The sequence below is a fragment of the Phaseolus vulgaris genome, chromosome 11 (genome assembly GCF_051622355.1).
Source record: "Phaseolus vulgaris cultivar YP4 chromosome 11, ASM5162235v1, whole genome shotgun sequence".
Classification (NCBI taxonomy): domain Eukaryota; kingdom Viridiplantae; phylum Streptophyta; class Magnoliopsida; order Fabales; family Fabaceae; genus Phaseolus; species Phaseolus vulgaris.
Window position 1 is genome coordinate 13182301 of NC_143508.1, and position 19858 is coordinate 13202158.

General features: G+C 33.5%; 2 protein-coding genes across 3 annotated transcripts; both read left to right on the forward strand.

Annotated features, from left to right (window-relative positions):
* Positions 1–1787: 1787 nt before the first annotated feature.
* LOC137831928 (DNA repair metallo-beta-lactamase family protein) lies at positions 1788–4418 on the forward strand. Its single transcript, XM_068639841.2, has 4 exons — positions 1788–2271; positions 2335–2546; positions 2630–2737; positions 3411–4418. The coding sequence occupies exons 1-4, from the start codon at positions 1998–2000 to the stop codon at positions 4125–4127; spliced, it is 1311 nt and encodes a 436-aa protein (XP_068495942.1). The 5' UTR covers positions 1788–1997; the 3' UTR covers positions 4128–4418.
* A 10682-nt stretch (positions 4419–15100) lies between these two features.
* On the forward strand, positions 15101–18089 carry LOC137819953 (G-type lectin S-receptor-like serine/threonine-protein kinase At2g19130). Of its 2 annotated transcripts, XM_090297525.1 has the most exons (2): positions 15348–15487; positions 15769–18089. In XM_090297525.1, the coding sequence occupies exon 2, from the start codon at positions 15886–15888 to the stop codon at positions 17797–17799; it is 1914 nt and encodes a 637-aa protein (XP_090153651.1). In that variant the 5' UTR covers positions 15348–15487; positions 15769–15885; the 3' UTR covers positions 17800–18089. The 2 variants fall into 2 exon arrangements, with proteins under 2 accessions (XP_068479873.2, XP_090153651.1); XM_068623772.2 differs by having other exon boundaries at positions 15101–18089.
* The last annotated feature ends 1769 nt before the right edge of the window (positions 18090–19858 follow it).

Sequence of the window (19858 nt, forward strand, 5' to 3'; positions counted from 1 at the left end):
ATGTTCTAAAATAGACTCCGTAATTTCAAATAATGCAACATAATTAATAAAATGCGATTGAATTTTATACATATTGTGAAAAAAAACTCCATGTTTGTTCCTTATATGGAATATTCTTCTTTATGAAAAGTTACTCTTGATGCTTTTCCCTTTTCCATATAAAAAAAGCTTACACTCTCCACACCTCCCTCGATTCTCACACTATTATAGTGCTTTTAACCTAAACGCCTAAAAGCTCACACTCTTCTTTTGTAGTCACATCTTTCACACTGTTATATATTGACTGCAAATGTAAGAATCTCATTCAAAAGGTTCTCAATTCTCATTCACTATTTTCATCTCATATTTTCTATTTGTTCAACTTTTACTTCTAAAATATTATGTAAGGATGTTGATTTTTTGTTCATGTAAAAATTATACTACAAATTGAACTATACTTAATAAGATTATATAAACTAATGTTAGAATGTAAATTTCATACTAATTTTACTTAAACGGTTTCTCTTTATTCAAGATTTATCTTGTAGATAAGATATGATGCAGCGATAGTGGCAAAAGGTGGTGAGCTTGCAGGTGAGTCCAATTTGACCTTACATAATTACGTGGTTTAGATTTTCATTAAGACAACTCAAACATCTACAATATCAGTTTCTACAATGTTTTATTGTATTTATATTTTAATGAATAACATTGCTTTCCGTCTTCTTTCTGATATGACATAACTTGAAGAGACTTTCGTACTTTGTTTGAAGATATATTGTGTACCCGTGTTTAAAATTCAAGAGGAGTTTAAGTGAATAACTTAAAAATGTTTTGTGTATTTAACATAGAAAGATGTTGTGTACTCAAATAGTTAATAGTGACTTTATGTATCCAATTAAATCAAACATGATAATCATAATATTTGCAATTTGTTTTAAAATTGGACACTACTATTAATTTATGAAAACTAAATATAACCTATATTGAGTTGAACCAATATAAATTTTGTATTACTACTTAACTCTCCTTACATTATAGGGTCCACTATCATTTAAAAAGAAGTTTGTAAAAATATTTATAAATCAATTATATCATCCCTTTTTATCTCTAATAAACTTATTCTAATAAGTTTTTCTAAAATATTTTAATGTTTTAGTTAATCTTATAACTTATATCCAGGATAAGTTCTTGGCAAAACTTATCTTTTAGGACAAGTTGTTGGCAAAACTTATCTATTGACATAAGTTATTCTTTGGGAAACTAGAAAAGTAAATCCTAAATATTAATAAAAACAAAATTGATGTGATAAATAAAGTTCCTTTGTACAAAGGGGAGAACTTAGATTGCTCGAAGTAGGAAATATTGCATTGTTTGAGTCTTACAATAAATATACGACGGACCCCATTGATCATATGAAATTTACATTAGTAGAGTTTTGCTTACTGCGCCCCATCATTACGAACGGCACCCTATAACTAAGTAAAAGATTAAAATGTCCTCTTTTACTGCATCACACACCACTGTTGCCGATGTCATTGCTGCACATCACCTTTGCTTTGTGGAAAAAAGCTCATAAGAGAATGTTTTGTGGAAAAAAGCTCATTTTAGAATGCTCTTTACATAACATATTTCATGTGTTTTAAAATCATGTTCTAAACATTCCATGATAAAATTCTTATAAAAAAATTCCATTTGGAAAATCATTTTCAAAGAATTCTGAAAAATTTGTTTTAGAAAAGATAATGATCATTTAAAAAATTATATTATAGAGGGTGATAGAAAGAAATAGCACGTTATTGAAGAGAAAACAAAGTATGTAATAAAAAACAAATATATCTGACGAATTGAAAAGCTCGTAATACTCTTACGTGATGCATATACATGTAAGCTTCGATGATGAAATCGTATATCCTATTCAAAATTGAGAGCGCGTTTCAAACTGCCGCCAAAAAACCATAATATATGCGGAAGAAGCTATATACCCAACTCTCTCTCTGAAACGCGTGGAACAAAAAATGGAGAAGGGGTTAATCTCCGTAGACCGTTGGGCAAAAGGAAGCGAAGCTTACTTCCTCTCCCACCTCCACTCCGACCACACCAACGGCCTCACCTCCTCGTGGTCTCACGCGCCCCTCTTCTGCTCCCCCGTTACCGCCAAACTCCTCCCCTTCAAGTTCTACGGCTTCGATCTCTCCCTCCTCCGCATCCTCCACCCCGACGCCTCCCACACTCTCACCCTCAAATCCACCGTTATCCACGTCACCGCCATCGACGCCTGTCACTGCCCCGGTCGGTAACCCTATCACCCCCACTCTTCACGCATTTTTCGTTTCTCATTCTCTCCACCACCAGGTTCCATCATGCTCCTCTTCCGCGGCGACTTCGGCTGCGTCCTCTACACAGGCGACTTCAGGTGGGAAGCCACGTGCCAGAGAGCAACCAACGCGCGCCACTTGCTTCGCAACGCTCTTCACGACGTTCCTGTGGTTGACGTCGTTTATCTCGACAACACCTACTCCAATCCTATCTATGATTTTCCTACTCGCCATGTGGCGGCTCAGAAGGTAAATCAAATTGTCTAATCCGTGCTTCCTATGGATTATTGTTATTAATATATTTTTTTTGATTCGATTGCTGCTGATTTCAGGTTATAGATATAATTTCTTCGCATCCCGATCATGAGGTCATTATCGGGATTAACACTTTGGGGAAGGAAGATCTTCTGATCGAAATTGCGCGCGCGCTTCAAATCAAGGCATCTTCTTAACCGTTCTCTTAGAATAAAATTAAAGCCAGCGTGCTAGGAATCCTCTTTCTTTTCACAATGTATAGTGCTTGAGTTAAAAATATTATTTTGAAGTTGTTTGATTGATATTTTTTGAATTTTTTACTATAAAATCAGTAGTAAAAGTGGTTTAATTTTTTTGTGAGGAAACAATTGTTTTAGGTCAAACTTAATTTGCGTCTTTTAGAATCAATTTCTCTGCGTGAAATCTTCCGTGTGAATATTTACTTAAGATATTGTTAAATGATATTTCAACTTGATGTTTTATAGCACCTGGTATTTACTTAAAGATGCAGTTGCAATTTTGTAGTACTTTCTTTATTACGGAAAATTGTGCACAGGAACAGCTGATGAGGCTGCAATTGCATTGTGCTTGCAACTGTCCACTATTTTTTGAAACTTTGGATGTTAACCATGGCAAAAGTAGTTAACTCCGCATCTGTGCCTGTTTTTTTGTTTTTTTGTTTTTTATCAATTTTATACCTTAATGGACCCAACTATGAATATCATATTAAAATTGAAGCATATGTTCACAGGAAATGTTGTTTTCTTTTATGGTTGTTATTGTTGTTTTCCTTGTTGGAGTTAGCATTCTAAGCGATGGTTTGGTTTTTCACTGTGTTTTTTTTTTTTTCAATTGAAGATTTGGGTGTGGCCAGAGCGGTTGCGGACTATGCATCTTCTTGGTTTCTATGATATTTTTACAACGGACACGTCTCTTACTAGAGTTAGAGCTGTTCCTCAATATAGCTTTAGCATTGGAACTCTAGAGTCACTGAATAGAATGTGCCCAACTATTGGGATCTTGCCATCGGGTCTTCCGTGGATTAAAAAATCCCTTCAAAAGAATGAGTTTCTTTCTGGTTCCTTTTTGACACGTCGTTATAAGAGAGGCAAATGGAGTGCAAATAGCGAGGCCCAGAGTGATGACCAAATTAGAAACATAGGATCACCCGAGAAAATTCACGAGTACATGTACACAGTTCCCTACTCTGATCACTCCAATTATGAGGAGATTGAAGAGTTTCTAAAGCTTGTTCAACCAACCAGACTCAAGGGCATTGTGGCTTCCTCGTCATGCTATATTGAACCCATGTACTACTTTGGTCGACTTTGTCGTGTCGACCAACAGACACAAAAGTTGCATGAGGAGCAGAGAAGGAAAGAAAGTTGTAAAAGAGAAATAGAAGCAGTCAGATCCAAAACTTCATTTGGAGGTGATAATGTTCAGACAGGTAGAGACAGAAGTAAGGCTTCGAAGGGTAGGTCTTCTGGTGTTCGTCTGAGAAGGTTTAGTAGATTGAGAAGAACGCACCGTGGTGCAAAAATTCAGGGAGATAACTGTTCTGATCAAGAATGATGAGTGGCATGATGTTATGCACTCCTTTTTGAGTCCATGGTGCAAGGTAATCCTCCTAACTCTTAACCCAGCTTCAGGTTTTTGTTTGTCTATGTCTCTTATAGAAAGGTTAGATGAGCATCAAATTGCAATTTGATGTGGTTTTCTGCTACTCTTGGAATCCATTAAGCATTTTGCAAGGTTAAAAAGTTGGCTAGTAGCACATAAATTGTAACTTGGAATTGCTGTGTGGTTATTTGTTGATAAATCTGTTTTTTAAGAGAATGTTTATTGATATTGCTATTGGAAAGCATAAGATGTGCCCGCAGGAAGCTCTGACTTACACCCACTTTCCCACCTTCTCAATCCTGTACATATATTTCATAAAAACTATCCTATTCTTAATATTGTACATCTTTTTATGTTAATTTTTCCTCTTCAATTTCAAAAATTAGGCTTTATCAATTAAATTATAATGTCATTTTAAAAGTGATTTAATCATTTAGCTTATACTTCTATTGAGAATATACATGTTAGTTATTTTTTAAATTTATAGTTAATTTTGTAATGAAATTTTACAAAAAGTTAGCTTTTTATGCAATTTTTTTTTTAATTTTAAATGCGTTTTTCTACACATATTTCTTTTTAATTTGATATATGATTTTAGTTTAAATAAGTTGGCAAGCATAAATATTTTTTTACACTGTTTAATCATAGACTATGTATGGTAAGATTGTTTATTTTTTTGCAATAATTATTTTTAAAGTCATATCTTTGTGTGATTTTAAATATGTCAATAGAGGAATGGTATTTTTACTAAAATAATACAATTTTGGGTGACTTTTATGAAAATGGATAATTTTAAAAAGTTATGCAATTAGATAATTTGTCTTTGAAAACAGGATTTTAAAAAATAAGAAAACTTGTGTTTTTAAGTATGAGTTTTACTAATCTCCATTTTTTTTCTCATTGAAATTGTGACTGAAGTTATGTTTTTGCTTTTTACCCTTTCATTAAAATTGTGCTTAAACGCGATTTTGGTTTAATAATATTTTTTAAAATTGTTTCCAAAGTCCATTTTAGTTTTTTTGACTTGTGCAAACATGTTTTCAAAATTATTATTATTTTAATTGTTTTTTTTTTCATTTTTTAAATTGTTCAGCTGATTACACTTTATTGTGTTACAGAAATTATATATATGTATAATGTAAGAAAAAAATAATATAAAAGTTGTGAATTATATATATAGATAAATTTTTATCTTATTTTAATTTTGGTAAAAATATTGCATAAAATAATTATCTTTTAAAATATAATAAATTAAAAATCATGATAGTCGATAATATAAGAGTGACGTTCCAAGTGTAACGAGAAAAAGTATGAGAAGTTTTTTATTTTGTTTATAACATGAAAAAATATAAATATTAACATTAAAGAAGATAGATATTTATAGATTAAACAATAAGAAAACATTAAGTATGATGGATTAGAAAGAGTCCATCAAGTAATTATAATTATTATATAAGATTTAATGAGGTTTGGAGCAAATATAATAATAGAGTAATCAAATAAATAAATAAATGACGATAGACATACCTTAATGAATAAATATAATATAATTTTAATTATAAATAATAAAATAAATAAGTAAATAAAATATAGTATACTTTAATTTTTAATTTTCCCACAAGTAATCAATCACATTTTAAATAAATAAAAACCATAAATTTTATTAAAAAAACTAAACAAAAACGATTTCAGGTAAAAAAAAAAGAAATACATGAAGAAATCCTTGTCATCTCCACGATTTCAACATATATGATCCCCTGATTTCTTTTTTTAAAAAACGAAAAACCAATTGAAAAATAAAACCATTCTGAAATCTTTATTGCATCCATGATTTTGCTAAAAATACTAAAATTATTTTGTATTCAATCCATAATCATGCATCTAAACACGATTTAATAAAAAAAAATTAAATTTATGTTTCTAAGCATAATTTCACTTGGAAGTAGATATGATCAGTAAAACTCATTCATATTTAGAAGCAAAATTTTTAAATTATCTTTCCAAATACGATTGGCCCAAATTTAATTTTTTTACTTATTTCGATAATAATAAACCAAAATTGCACCATTTAGTAAAAAAAAAACTGCAAGAATGATCTTAACTCTACAAAATTCACGGCACAACCTGGGCCCTTCTTTATGCACCTCCATACCTTCTTCTCTCACTTCCATAGATTTTTGTATTTTCAAAAATGCCTTTCTGTAATATTTTGGATTATATAATCTAGAAGTTATTTTTCAAATTTGTAATTAGCTTCTGGATTATATAATCCAGAAGTCTTTTTTCATATGCATGATTACTTTTCGAATTACATAATCTGGAAGTCTTTTTTGGCTTTCGGATTATGTAATCTGGAAGTCTTTTATCAAATGCGTTTCCAGATTACATAATCTGGAAATTACTCTAATAGGTGTTGTATAAAAAAGATAAAAATATATTTTTATGTTGTGTATGAAGATGACAGAAGAAGATATGGAGGTGCAGGAAGAAACAATCCACAACCTGTGGTATATAACCCTACATAAATTTCCAGGTCTAAAGTTTGTAACAGTTCATAATCTATTTCTTAATGCACCACCATTGTAAACGTTCATATTTTTTTTATGAAAAGTCATATTTATCTTTAATAAAATTAAAAATTAAACCTAAGTTTCTGAACCCTCCATCATCTTCGTTTCAGTGAAATCACTTCTGAATTCTTTTTTGACACTGGTAATAATGATGCAGAATATTAAATGCGAATATATAAGTTTCATTAGCACATCCATGAAATGTCTGCACCGCAGTGAGTTTGAAAATAGATAGCATAGAAAGAAAACACGGAAACGAAGAAGGAAATAGATGATAAAAGAAAATGAATTTCGTATAAGAAAATTCAGAATACAATTTCAAAAAAGTATTTTTAAATTAAAATAATTATGGGGGCTGCAGAAAGAAATTATGGAGGTGCAAACAAAAAATTGCCTAGTTAATATGTACGGTAAGAGTGTTTTTTTGTTGTTGCAATAACTATTTTAAAAATGTCACTTTAAATACGTCAACATAGTAAAAGTCTTGACTGTGATAGTACATAAATTTTTTCGAATATAGGATCTTGTTGTTTAGTATTTCTGAAAGATTAACTCATTCACTGATTTTTTTTTTGTTATATTTTAAATTTTAATTGTGTTTGTGCCTAACTTCCAAATTATGTTTTAATATGTTGGCTTGTACTGTATTTACTGATATTATTTTCAATAATCTAAGTAGCCGGTTAGAAATATAGTAGTTAATATTAATATAAAATGTAAGTAATCTAGACAAGAAATTATGAGTGTTAGAATATTATTTTTTCTTATCAACCCTTGAAATTACCTACTCTATCCAAGGTCACTTTATAATATACGTTTCTTATTGTAAATTGAATAATTATACATACATTGAAAGAAGGAGTAAAAGATGGAAAACGACACTTGAGTAATTTATTCGATTTTGATTAGGAAACAACATCAAGGATGATTGTGGAATCAAATTTTGTCTTTCTTGAAGTAATCAATGTTATTCTGTGTCATGCATATCAAATACTTCTGTTGGGTCATCCTCCGAAGAAGGAAAAACCTTAGACCCATTGCCAATTCAATGGACAACCATGGTCATAAACTTCTAATTTTCGGGCCAAAGCCATTTTTTTTTGGCATTGACAGTTTGTTATATAGACTTTCTGTTTTTGATCCAATACCCTTTTTTTTATACCTATGTAAAAACACCTTAATCATATTATTGAATACATATTAGCATATTCATTTTCTTTCTTCTTCGTCTTCTCTGTTTCTGATCACAAAACTTCTCTTTAGGGTTTTGTTTTATTTTGCTCTTGCTGTTTGGTTTCTTCTCATGCATCCCCTTGTTCATTTTTCATTTCACTGCAGTTCTTATGCAATCTTAGGGATTGTGGTTTACTGTGTTATGGTACTAGAGCTATTCTTTTGAAGAGCTCTACTATGTGCTCTTGTTCTTGACTTATTTCCTTATTCTTCTGTTCTTGTTTTCCTTTAGGGTTATGGCAGAAGAAGAAGTGGCGAGATCAACTCCCTCAGATTCATTAACGAGTAGTTATCTCTACCTTCATCCCAACGAAAATCCAGCGGCTTCGCTCCTCTCACTAGTATTGGACTCAACAAATTATCATTCTTGGAGTAGGTCCGTCATCTCTGCCTTAATCGTGAAAAACAAAGTGGAGTTTGTCATGGGTACACATGCCCAGCGAAGGACGATCCTACTTTCTCAGCTTGGATAAGGGGCAATAACATGGTAGCGTCATGATTAGTCCATTCGGTTTCCTTTCCTATTAGACAAAGTATAATTTGGATGGATAAGGCTGTGGATGTTTGGAATGATTTGAAAATGAGATTTTCCCAAGGGGACCTTTCTAGAATATCTAATTTACAAATGGAATCTTTTTCTTTAAATCAGGGTGAACTGTCTGTCACAAATTATTTAACAAAACTTAGGATTATCTAGGACGAGTTAGATAATTTTAGGTCGAATACTATCTGTGATTGTTCTTGCTCTGCATCTTCTACCATTAGTAAAAGAAAAACCGAGGATCAGGCTATTGTGTGGGTTAAATGACCAATTTCACAATATTTGTTCACATGGTCTCCTTATGGAACCTATACCACCTATACCCAAGATTTTCTTTCTTGTTGTTCAACAAGAACGCCAAATGGCTAGTAAATTTTTGGTTACCAATATTAACAATGCCAACACTAATTGTAATATCTCTCCACAAGTTGTTCTTTTTGTGGAAAAATTGGTCACACAGAGAATGTTTGTTTCAAAAAAGTTGCTTTTCCTAATCAAGACAACAAGAATTTTAGAACCAACAGTCACAGAAAAGTGTGCACTCATTGCAATAAAACTGGTCATACCACAGACACATGCTACAAAAAACATGGTTTTCCTCTTGGTTTAAATTTCACTCATACTAAGACTAACCAAGTTCATAATACTGTTTTATCTGATGAAGTTTTTTCTGAGCATTGCAATCAAGATCAGGAACAAGGAGACATTTGCCTAAAAGCCCAACAATACCAAGTTTTGTCTACCCTGTTCAAACAACACACTGGCAACAACACTATCACTACACAACAAACACAAGTGAACCAGGTGGGTTCTTTCACTGTTGATTTTGCTCACAATGGTGCAACACAATCTCCACTAGGTAATATTTTTGTCTTTAACACGGTTAAATCTGCTAGATGCCTCTGGATCTTAGATTCAGGGGCGACTGACCATGTATGCACATCTCTATTTGATTTCACATCATATAAAAGCATTCTACCTGTTTTTATCAGTTTACCTAGTGGGCACCATGTTTTCACTAAGTTTTCTGGGATGTCATTTTAATAACAAATTCTTTCTCACTGATGTATTGTATGTGCCAGAGTTCACTTTCAATCTTGTCTCTACTTCTAAATTATCTACTAATATGAAGTGTCACTTAATTTTTCCATCCACTAACTGTGTGTTACAGGACAATCAAACCAAATAGAGGATTGGTATAGTTGAAGCCAAGGATGACTTATATGTTTTTCAATCTTCTGTTTTTCAAAATACTACCGCAAATAATGTTATTCCTTCTTTTCATTGTACTATTAAGGATATCAATCTGTGGCATTATAGATTGGGGTATCTTTTTGATGTAGGATTGCGTGTTTTGAGATCTATTTATCCATTCATTTTTGATAAAAGAATGCTTGTATGTGATACTTGCCATCGACCAAAGCATAAGAAACTTCCTTTTGCTTTAAGTAAATCTTGTACTGCTAGCATTTTTTTTTTTATATTTTACATATGGATATTTGGGATCCCTGCTTTGTTGCTTCTATGCATGGTTTTCGATATTTTTTTTAACCATTGTGGATGATTTTTCTCGATATACTTGGATTATTCCTATGCATACAAAATCTGAAGTTCGCAATCACATTGTTAACTTCACATCTTATATTGAAAATCATTCAAACCTATTGTTAAGACTATTAGAACAAATAATGGTGTTGAATTTTCCATGACCAATTTTTTTCTTCAAAAGGCATAGTTCATAAAAAAAATTGCATTGAAACACCAGAGCAAAATGGTATTGTTGAACGAAACACCAACATATTCTCAATGTAACTCGTGCTTTACTTTTTCAAGCCAATTTACCTCCTATTTTTTGGCATTTTGCTGCTTTACATGTTGTTCTTCTCATTAATTGCATCCCCACTCCTTTCTTAAATAACAGATCTTCATATGAAAAATTGCATGTCACTTTATATGATATTTCGATTTTACGTGTTTTTGGATGCCTTTGTTACTCTAACACTATCACTTCTCACAGAAAGAAACTTGATGAACGCTATTGTTTTGGTATTTTTCTTGGTTTTCAACCTAATACTAAAGGTTACATTTTTATCAATCTTAAAAAAATCATAAAATAGAGGTCTCAAGACACACTGTCTTTTATGAAATCCACTTTCCTTACAAATTGAAAGATGAAGTTAACAAGAGCCCCAACAATTTATCATTACCCATCTCTTCTTCTTATGCTTCCACTTATGATTTTCCCTATGATAATTACACTGCTGAACCGATATCTGTCACTGCTGAACCAATATCTGTGGCACCTATGGATCAATTCATCCCTAATCCACCTCGGTGTACCACTCGTCCAAGATGCACCCCTACCTATCTTGAAGAATTTCGCACTGATCTACCATCTACACAGACTGTAAGTACAAGATATCCAATCTCTAATTTTTTGTCTTATAATGTTTTGTCTTCTAATTTTAAACATGTTCTTTCCTCCTTTACATCACACACAGAGGCTAAGAGTTATGAACAAGCTTCACAACATCCATCCTGGAAACAAGCTATGGAGGTCGAACTTGAAGCTCTCTCCACAAATAATATATGGCAATTTGTTCCCCTTCCATCGGGTAAGAAACCCATTGGCTGTCGTCGGGTCTACAAAATCAAACACAACAGCAATGGCACCATTGACCATTACAAAGCATGTCTGGTTGCCAAGGGCTACACCTAGCTAAAAGGACTTGACTTCCAGGACACTTTTGCCCCTGTGGCCAAACTGACAACACTGTGCCTTTTCCTTGCCTTTGCTGCCACCAATAATTGGACACTCAAACAATTGGACGTCAACAATACCTTTCTCCATGGAGACCTCTATGAAGAAGTCTACATGAAGCCTCCACCTGGCTTTATTCTTCTCAACAAGACCACTGTTTGCAAACTGTAGCGTTCCTTATATGGTCTGAAACAAGCTGGGAGACAATGGTATGCCAAACTCTCACACTTCTTGCTTTCTTATGGCTACATTTTTTCCTCTACTAACCACTCTTTATTTATTAAAAAACATCACACTAATATCATTGTTATTTTTGTGTATGTGGATGATCTTATCTTGATTGGAAACAACATTAAGGAGATTGCCCACATCACCAAACTGTTGCATCACCATTTCAAGATCAAAAATCTGAGTGACCTCACGTTTTTTCTTGGCCTTGAAGTTGCTCGCAACAGTGATGGCATCCTCCTCTCCCAAAGGAAATACAGTATTGACCTCCTACATGAAACAAGAATGTTGGATTGCGCTTCTGTTTCTACACCAATGGTTCACTCTTCACGCCTTTCTAGTGAACAAGGCCTGCTGATGAATGAAGAAGACTCCTTTTCCTATCGGCGCTTAATTGGGAGGCTCATCTATCTCACGAATACAAGAACCGATATTGCCTTCAGTGTCAGCAAGCTGAGTCAATTTGTTTCTGCCCCTACTTCTACTCATCAACAAGCAGCCTTTCGGATCCTATGATATCTCAAGAATGCTATTGGCTACGATATCTTTTTTCCTCACCAGAACTCTATCCAGTTAAAAGCGTACAATGACTCGGATTGGGCCACTTGCCCTAAGACCAATTTTTTATTTATTGGTTTCTCCATATATCTAGGAGAATATCTTATCTCCTGAAAATCAAAGATACAACAAACCATTTCCAAGAGTTCCTTTGAGGCTGAGTCCAAAGTCATGGCTACCACAACCTGCAAACTCCAATGGCTCACCTATCTGCTACAAGATCTTGGTGTCTCCTACACACAACCAACAACCACTAGTGCATACATGCCAAACGAGTGCGGCTATTTTACATTTACAAAGGCGGTTATATAGCCGCACTTGATCAGCACGCATTCTTAAATCGAAGATTTACAAGTGCGGCTATTTAGCCGCATTCGTAAATGTGATTTATAAATGCGGCTATGGTAAATAGCCGCATTCTTATTTAAGTTTTTTAAAAAAAAATTAAAACCCTAAACCCTAAGGCAGCAATAGCGGTGGTAGCAACAACAACGGAGCAAATACGGCATAGCAAAAATCCAAACAACAGACAATGAAGCTGGTGACCTTTGTCAATACAAGAAAACAAATAGATAAGAGAAACGAAAAAAAAATATATAAATCAATGGTGAAGAAGAAAGAGAACTCGAAAAGAACTTACAATGGCACAAAGAAGACAATGAAGGCTCGTAGAAAACGAGAGGAAGCACGATAGCATAAACAAAAGAGAAAATGAAGCGTTAGAGAACCCTTCGCCAATGCAAGAAAACAAATAAATAAGTGAAACGAAAAAAAATTATAAACCATTGGTGAAGAAGAAAGAGAGCGAATCGAAACGAACTTACATTGGTACGAGAACACAATGAAACTCGCAGAAGAGAGGAACATCAGAGCAGAAACAAAGAGAAAACGCGAAGCGTGAAAAAGGAAAAAAGTATGAAAGCGTAGGTGGCGCACTTCAAAATTAGGGTAAAAAATGATTTCAGAATGCGGCTATTTAAATAGCCGCATTCGTAAATTAAATTAATTTAAAAAATGCCACCGCGTTTTGAATGACAACGACTAACCCTAAAACCGCATTAAATTAATAATCGTTGTTTATACATTTTGTGCTAGTGAACCATGTACTGTGGTAATCAATCTCCCATCCAGATTGCATCCAATGAGGTTTTCCACAAACGCACCAAACACATCCAGATCAATTTCCATATTTTTCGGGGAAAGATTACTACTAGTCTCCTAAAGTTGCTTCCAATCTCATCTTCCATGTAGAATGCTAATATCTTCACAAAGCCATTACCTCTGTCCACTTTTCAGCTACTGCACTCCAAGATGGGAATGAAAAACATCTATTCCCAACTTGAGGGAGGTGAGGGGTGATAAACTTCTTCTTTTCGGGCCCAAGCCTTTTTTTGGCACTGACTATTTGTTATATGGGCTCTCTTTTTTTGGCCTGATACCTTTTTCTTTTTATACCTATGTAAAAACACCTTAATCATATTATTGAATACATATCAACAGATTCATTTTCTTTCCTCTTCATCTTCTATGTTTCTCACCACATAGCTTCTCTTTTAGGGTTCTTGCTGTTTGGTTTCTTATCACGCATCCCCTTGTTTGTTTTTTCACTTCACTATAGTTCTTATGCAATCTTAGGGATTGCGGTTTACTATGTTACATGGCTCCATTTTCATTTTCACGACTTTGAAAATCAAAACTGCATAACCTTCACTATAGGTATGAGAAAACCTAATTTGATGTACACAGGAAAAAAAAAACATAAATACTAAAAAGAAAGAGATAAAAGATTTCAAATAGAAAAATTATTAAAACAAAAGTATAGATTATTTTAGTATGTATAATAATCTTTCTAAATACATATTTTTTTTATTTAAAAACAAAATAGTGATAAAATTTCAAACTTTAAATCTTTCAAAATTTAAAACGAAACAATATCATAAATATGAAGATTGATGCTATTATCTTTAATAATATTATCTCACTAAATTTAAAATAAAAAATAACTCAAAATGGAAAAATAAAAAAATGTGTGACAATGTTAATGTTAATGATGTAGTGACGGTTGATCTAATATAAGGTTTGGAAATTGGAGGTTTCGTAATATGCATGTCATGCTTAGTGTTAGCATGGCATGTAAAAGTCAAAAATGTCAACTAGGAAACCAGGAAAAAGACAAAACAAGAATATAATAAGATTTGTGAGGAAGGAAGAATTTAAATAATGTCGCATTAAATGAATGGTATGAAGTGGGATAATGATGATGCACACAACACAACTAAATAAATGAATACATAAAAGTATTTCATTTGACTTTTCAACAAATTGGTTGGCTTGTGGCTGTTTCTGTTGCACCTTCGTAAATGACCAAAATGCACCTTATTCACAGTTTTGTTATTTTCTCATTCACTTTTTAGTTCATTTTTTCTTATATTTTTTAAGGGATATGTTAGATTTTAAATATATATATATATATATATATATATATATATATATATATATATATACACCAAAACTTTGTTCAATTATGATTAAATTTTAACTTAAAATTATTTGGGTTTAAGTTGTCCAATAAACCAAAACATAAAACACGTGATATGAAAGTTCTGAACAAAATATATATAAGTTATAGTCCATAATTTCCAAGTTCAGTCTCGTCTTTGTTTCCACAGAGATTCACACAATAATGACAAAGAAAAGTAATGATTTTTAATATACGTGTGCATTACGGTCAAATATAATTGTTATACGACAAAACTATAGATAAAACCGTGTTAACCAAAATTGGGGTTAATAAATAGGACTTCCCTGGGATGAAAATGCTCTTTTACTTGTATATTATATTTTAGTAATATCTTGTGAAAATAATTTCATAATGAGGTGTGATAGACCAAACAACCATGTGTAGAGCAAACTATAATCATATAAATTTTATTTTATATTATAAATCTGAATTTCTAGTAGATATGTTTTCAATTTTTTAAATAAAAATATTAAGTCTAAAAAGTTCATGGAAGATAAATTTTCAGGCCAAAAGGTTGTAACAAGGAATTCCAGAAGTATTTGTAACAAGACAAAACAGAACAGAAGCTATTAACTTCTTCGTTCAGACACGACCAGGTCATTGGTTGGACCCGTTCCACTTTCCTTCCTCTCACACACTCACAACCCCACCAAGCACATAATAACTACCTTCATCGGCTTCTCTGCAACTTGCACGGTGGAATCAAGCAAACCATTAACAACATGTGGAACAAGAAACCACCCTTGTTATGGCTTTCTCTCCTCATCACATACTTCTTCTCTTTCCACACCTACATATCACTTGCAGCTTTGACCACCATCTCAGCAAATCAATCTCTCTCTGGAGATCAAACTCTTGTCTCCACAGAGGGACAATTTGAATTGGGTTTCTTCTCCACAGGTAACAACTCTAATTACTATATAGGCATGTGGTACAGAAAGATATCTAAAAAGACTTATGTTTGGGTAGCAAATAGAGACACCCCAGTTTCTGATAAGAATTCTGCTAAATTAACAATATTGGATGGTAATTTAGTGGTCTTAAACCAGTTCCAAAATATAGTTTGGTCAACGAATTTGAGTTCTTCTAGCTCAGGTTCTGTGGTAGCCCTGCTTCTAGATTCTGGGAATCTTATATTAAGCAATAGGCCTAATGCATCAGCAACTGATGCTATGTGGCAGAGTTTTGATCACCCCACAGACACGTGGCTTCCCGGTGGCAAGATAAGTTTGAACAACAAAACAAAGAAACCACAGTATCTCACTTCATGGAAGAATACTGAAGATCCTGCAACGGGTATGTTCTCTCTTGAACTAGACCCTGAAGGAAGCACTGCATATTTGATTCGTTGGAATAGAACTGAGCAGTATTGGTCCAGTGGTGCTTGGAATGGACACATTTTCAGCTTGGTTCCTGAGATGAGACTAAACTACATCTACAATTTCACCTTTGTGTCTAATGAGAACGAGAGCTACTTCACTTACTCCTTGTATAACAACTCTATTATATCTCGCTTTTTTATGGATGTCTCGGGGCAGATTAAGCAACTGACGTGGCTGGATAATGCTCAACAGTGGAATCTGTTCTGGTCTCAGCCTAGGCAACAGTGTGAGGTCTATGCCTTCTGTGGTGGATTTGGGAGCTGCACTGAGAATGCCATGCCATATTGTAATTGTTTGACTGGGTATGAGCCAAAGTCACAATCTGATTGGAATCTTACGGATTACTCAGGAGGGTGTGTGAGAAAGACGGAGCTTCGATGTGACCCTCCAAATTCCTCTAGCAAGGACAATGACAGGTTCCTTCCAATTCCCAACATGAATTTGCCTAATCATTCACAATCCATAGGAGCTGGGGATGTTGGGGAATGTGAATCAAGATGCTTGAGTAACTGTTCTTGTACTGCATATGCTTATGACAATAATGGTTGCTCAATTTGGTATGGTGATCTCTTGAACCTGCAACAGCTTACTCAAGATGACAGCAGTGGGCAGACTTTGTTTCTCAAACTTGCAGCGTCCGAGTTTCATGATTCTAAAAGCAATAAAGGGACAGTCATTGGTGCTGTTGCTGGAGCTGTTGGTGCCGTGGTGGTTCTTCTAATTGTCTTTGTTTTTGTGATTCTCAGGCGTAGAAAGAGACATGTTGGGACAGGAACATCCGTGGAGGGCTCATTGGTGGCATTTGGGTATAGGGATTTGCAAAATGCAACGAAGAATTTCTCAGAGAAACTGGGAGGAGGGGGTTTTGGCTCTGTCTTCAAAGGAACATTGCCTGATTCTAGTGTCATTGCAGTTAAGAAGCTTGAAAGCATTAGCCAAGGTGAGAAGCAGTTCAGAACAGAAGTGAGCACAATTGGGACAGTCCAGCATGTCAATCTTGTAAGGCTTCGCGGGTTCTGCTCTGAAGGTACTAAGAAACTTCTGGTTTATGATTACATGCCAAATGGTTCATTGGATTCCAAAATATTTCAAGAAGATAGATCCAAGGTGTTGGATTGGAAAGTGAGGTACCAAATTGCTCTTGGAACAGCGAGGGGGTTGACTTATCTTCACGAGAAGTGTAGAGACTGCATCATACACTGTGATGTGAAGCCAGAAAACATTCTCCTTGATGCTGATTTTGTTCCAAAGGTGGCAGACTTTGGCCTTGCAAAGCTGGTTGGAAGGGACTTCAGCAGGGTCCTCACTACCATGAGAGGGACAAGAGGTTATCTTGCCCCAGAGTGGATATCAGGTGTGGCTATCACTGCCAAAGCAGATGTCTACAGCTATGGAATGATGCTTTTTGAGTTGGTGTCAGGTAGGAGGAACTCTGAGGCATCGGAAGATGGCCAAGTGAGGTTCTTCCCTACTTTTGCTGCAAACATGGTCCACCAAGAAGGGAATGTGCTTAGCTTGTTGGACCCTAGGTTGGAGGGAAATGCTGACATTGAAGAGGTCAATAGAGTCATCAAAATTGCTTCATGGTGTGTCCAGGATGATGAATCTCACAGGCCTTCCATGGGTCAGGTGGTTCAAATCCTTGAAGGTTTCTTGGAAGTGACTTTGCCTCCAATTCCAAGGACCCTCCAAGCCTTTGTTGACAACCATGAGAGCATAGTTTTCTTCACTGACTCCAGCTCCACACAGAGTTCACAGGTAAAGAGTAATACCTCAAGTGCCTCCTCTCAAACCAAGACCAAGACCAACACCACATCCAATACTTCCTAGTCCCCATGACAAAATTAAGAGGACATGGTTTCTCTCATTCACTCAAGATACAATACATGGAGCCATACTTTGATTTTGAGGCATTTAATTCTAAACTTCTGGTTCTGCTAAGATGCTTGTATGTTCAACCAAATATAATGTCATCTAAGTCTGATATAGCTATTCTAGCATTTATTTGTTGTATGAACCAGTTGGGGCTTGGGGGATCAGAAGAGGAGAAATGTAGCAGAAACATGGTGCATCTAAGTTAGGTGCATTAATTAATGGAAAATTATTGTCTCTATTGATAATTTATTGTTGTATTAATAGATTAATATCTATTCTAATTAATGACGTGCCAACATTTTATTGACCTAGTTCACCCAATTTATACATATTAAATTTGTTCAAGAACTTCTTGTAATGGGGTATTTGGAGCTGCTATACACTGCTTCCATTTTTGCTCAATACTATCAATTTAACCATTGAAGTGAGAGATTCTTTGGAACACTTTTGTAATAGTTGCAGATTTTATTTTATTTTTCCACCGTAAGGATATTCTCAGATATTTTTTACGTTTACAGACAAGAAACTCTTCCAAATGCTTTTGCAGAATGCTTTAGACTTTATGTTCACAGATTGTAAAACTGGACAAGTGTCATCTTCTTTATTCAAGCTTTTCCTAAAAAATGATTGAAACTTTAAAAAAGTATATGATAAAAGAAAGGCATGAAAACAATAATATGGGTACTCTGTTAAACATGACTTGCTCGTTACTTAGGATGCCGGTATGTTCCCTCTACCAATCATGTTCTTAGATTCTTAACAACTGGAACAAAATAAATATTGAATTTGCATGTTTCAATTTCATTCTCACAATGAAAGTTGCTTTAATCCTACCACTTCTGGATAATTAATAGGATTATGTGATGAGTAATTGTTTTTATAAGCATAAGTATTGTAATTTTTTATACTTTTAATGCATAAACATGGTAAAAATTGTAAGAAAACATCTTTGGTGGAAGTTATGCATCCAAATTCAAAAGTTAAAATATTTTTTATTCTTTTAAATTTTGAAATATTTATATATTTAGCAATTTTTTCTCAAAATCATTCCGAAATTTAAATTTAAAAACTCTAAAAGAATTACAAAATTCAAACACATTATTATCTTAAGTTTTTCAATTACTATGTAGACATCGCCAAAATATCAGTGTGATTTAACAAATTATCTTGTTTTTAGTCAAAATATAATTTCAAAAATTGTAGAAACTTTTATTTTCACTTAGAATACTAAATAAAATATTAATTTTTTAAAATTACTAAAACACCCCTAACCATTCTTATAAGTCTATATATAATTTTTATTAAAGAAATTTATTAGAATTCTCGAATTTCTTTGGATAGAGTTGTTCTTATTGTGAATATTGTTAATTCATTGGTGAAATCACTAATAAATATATGAATTTGTGTTAAGTAATATAATTTGAGGAATCTCTTTCTACTATTTTTTATCTTTCACTAACCAACTTGTTAGATATTGTTAATTCATTGATGAAATCACTAGTTAAAATATGAATTTGTGTTATTTAATATAATTTGAGTGATCTCTTTATAATATTTTTTATCTTTCACTCACCAACTTCTTAACATCTTATATTATATTTTGAGAGAAAAATTAAGTGATTTTCTCAATTGTGAATAGTTTTGGTAAGCTTATAACTCTAACATCGTGTTTATTGTAGATCTGCTTTACTTTTTTTTACCGGTAGTTAACTTAATCTCCTACTAAAACGGAATGTAACTTATTTAAAGAATTGATTATGGAGTCTATTAATCATTAAGAAGGATAATTCAATAAAACTATCCATAATCTTAATAAAAAACAAAGAGGATACTAACTTGTGGTACTTGAAACCAGTTGAGAAAATTCAAACTTTAAGAATTAAATATTATTAATTAAGATTCAAAAGGATAACAAAACAACTAACTAGGGCTTATAAAATACCCTTCTCATTATGTATAAAGGAACAAATTTGGATGCTCCAACTAGAAGCCCTTGGAATCAAATCGAGGTATT

Coding starts and splice junctions, on each gene's coding strand:
- LOC137831928 (XM_068639841.2), top strand. CDS start 1,998: ATGGAGAAGGGGTTAATCTCCGTAGACCGTTGGGCAAAAGGAAGCGAA. Junction 2,272..2,334: donor CGACGCCTGTCACTGCCCCG/GTCGGTAACCCT, acceptor CTCCACCACCAG/GTTCCATCATGCTCCTCTTC. Junction 2,547..2,629: donor GCCATGTGGCGGCTCAGAAG/GTAAATCAAATT, acceptor TGCTGATTTCAG/GTTATAGATATAATTTCTTC.
- LOC137819953 (XM_068623772.2), top strand. CDS start 15,310: ATGTGGAACAAGAAACCACCCTTGTTATGGCTTTCTCTCCTCATCACA.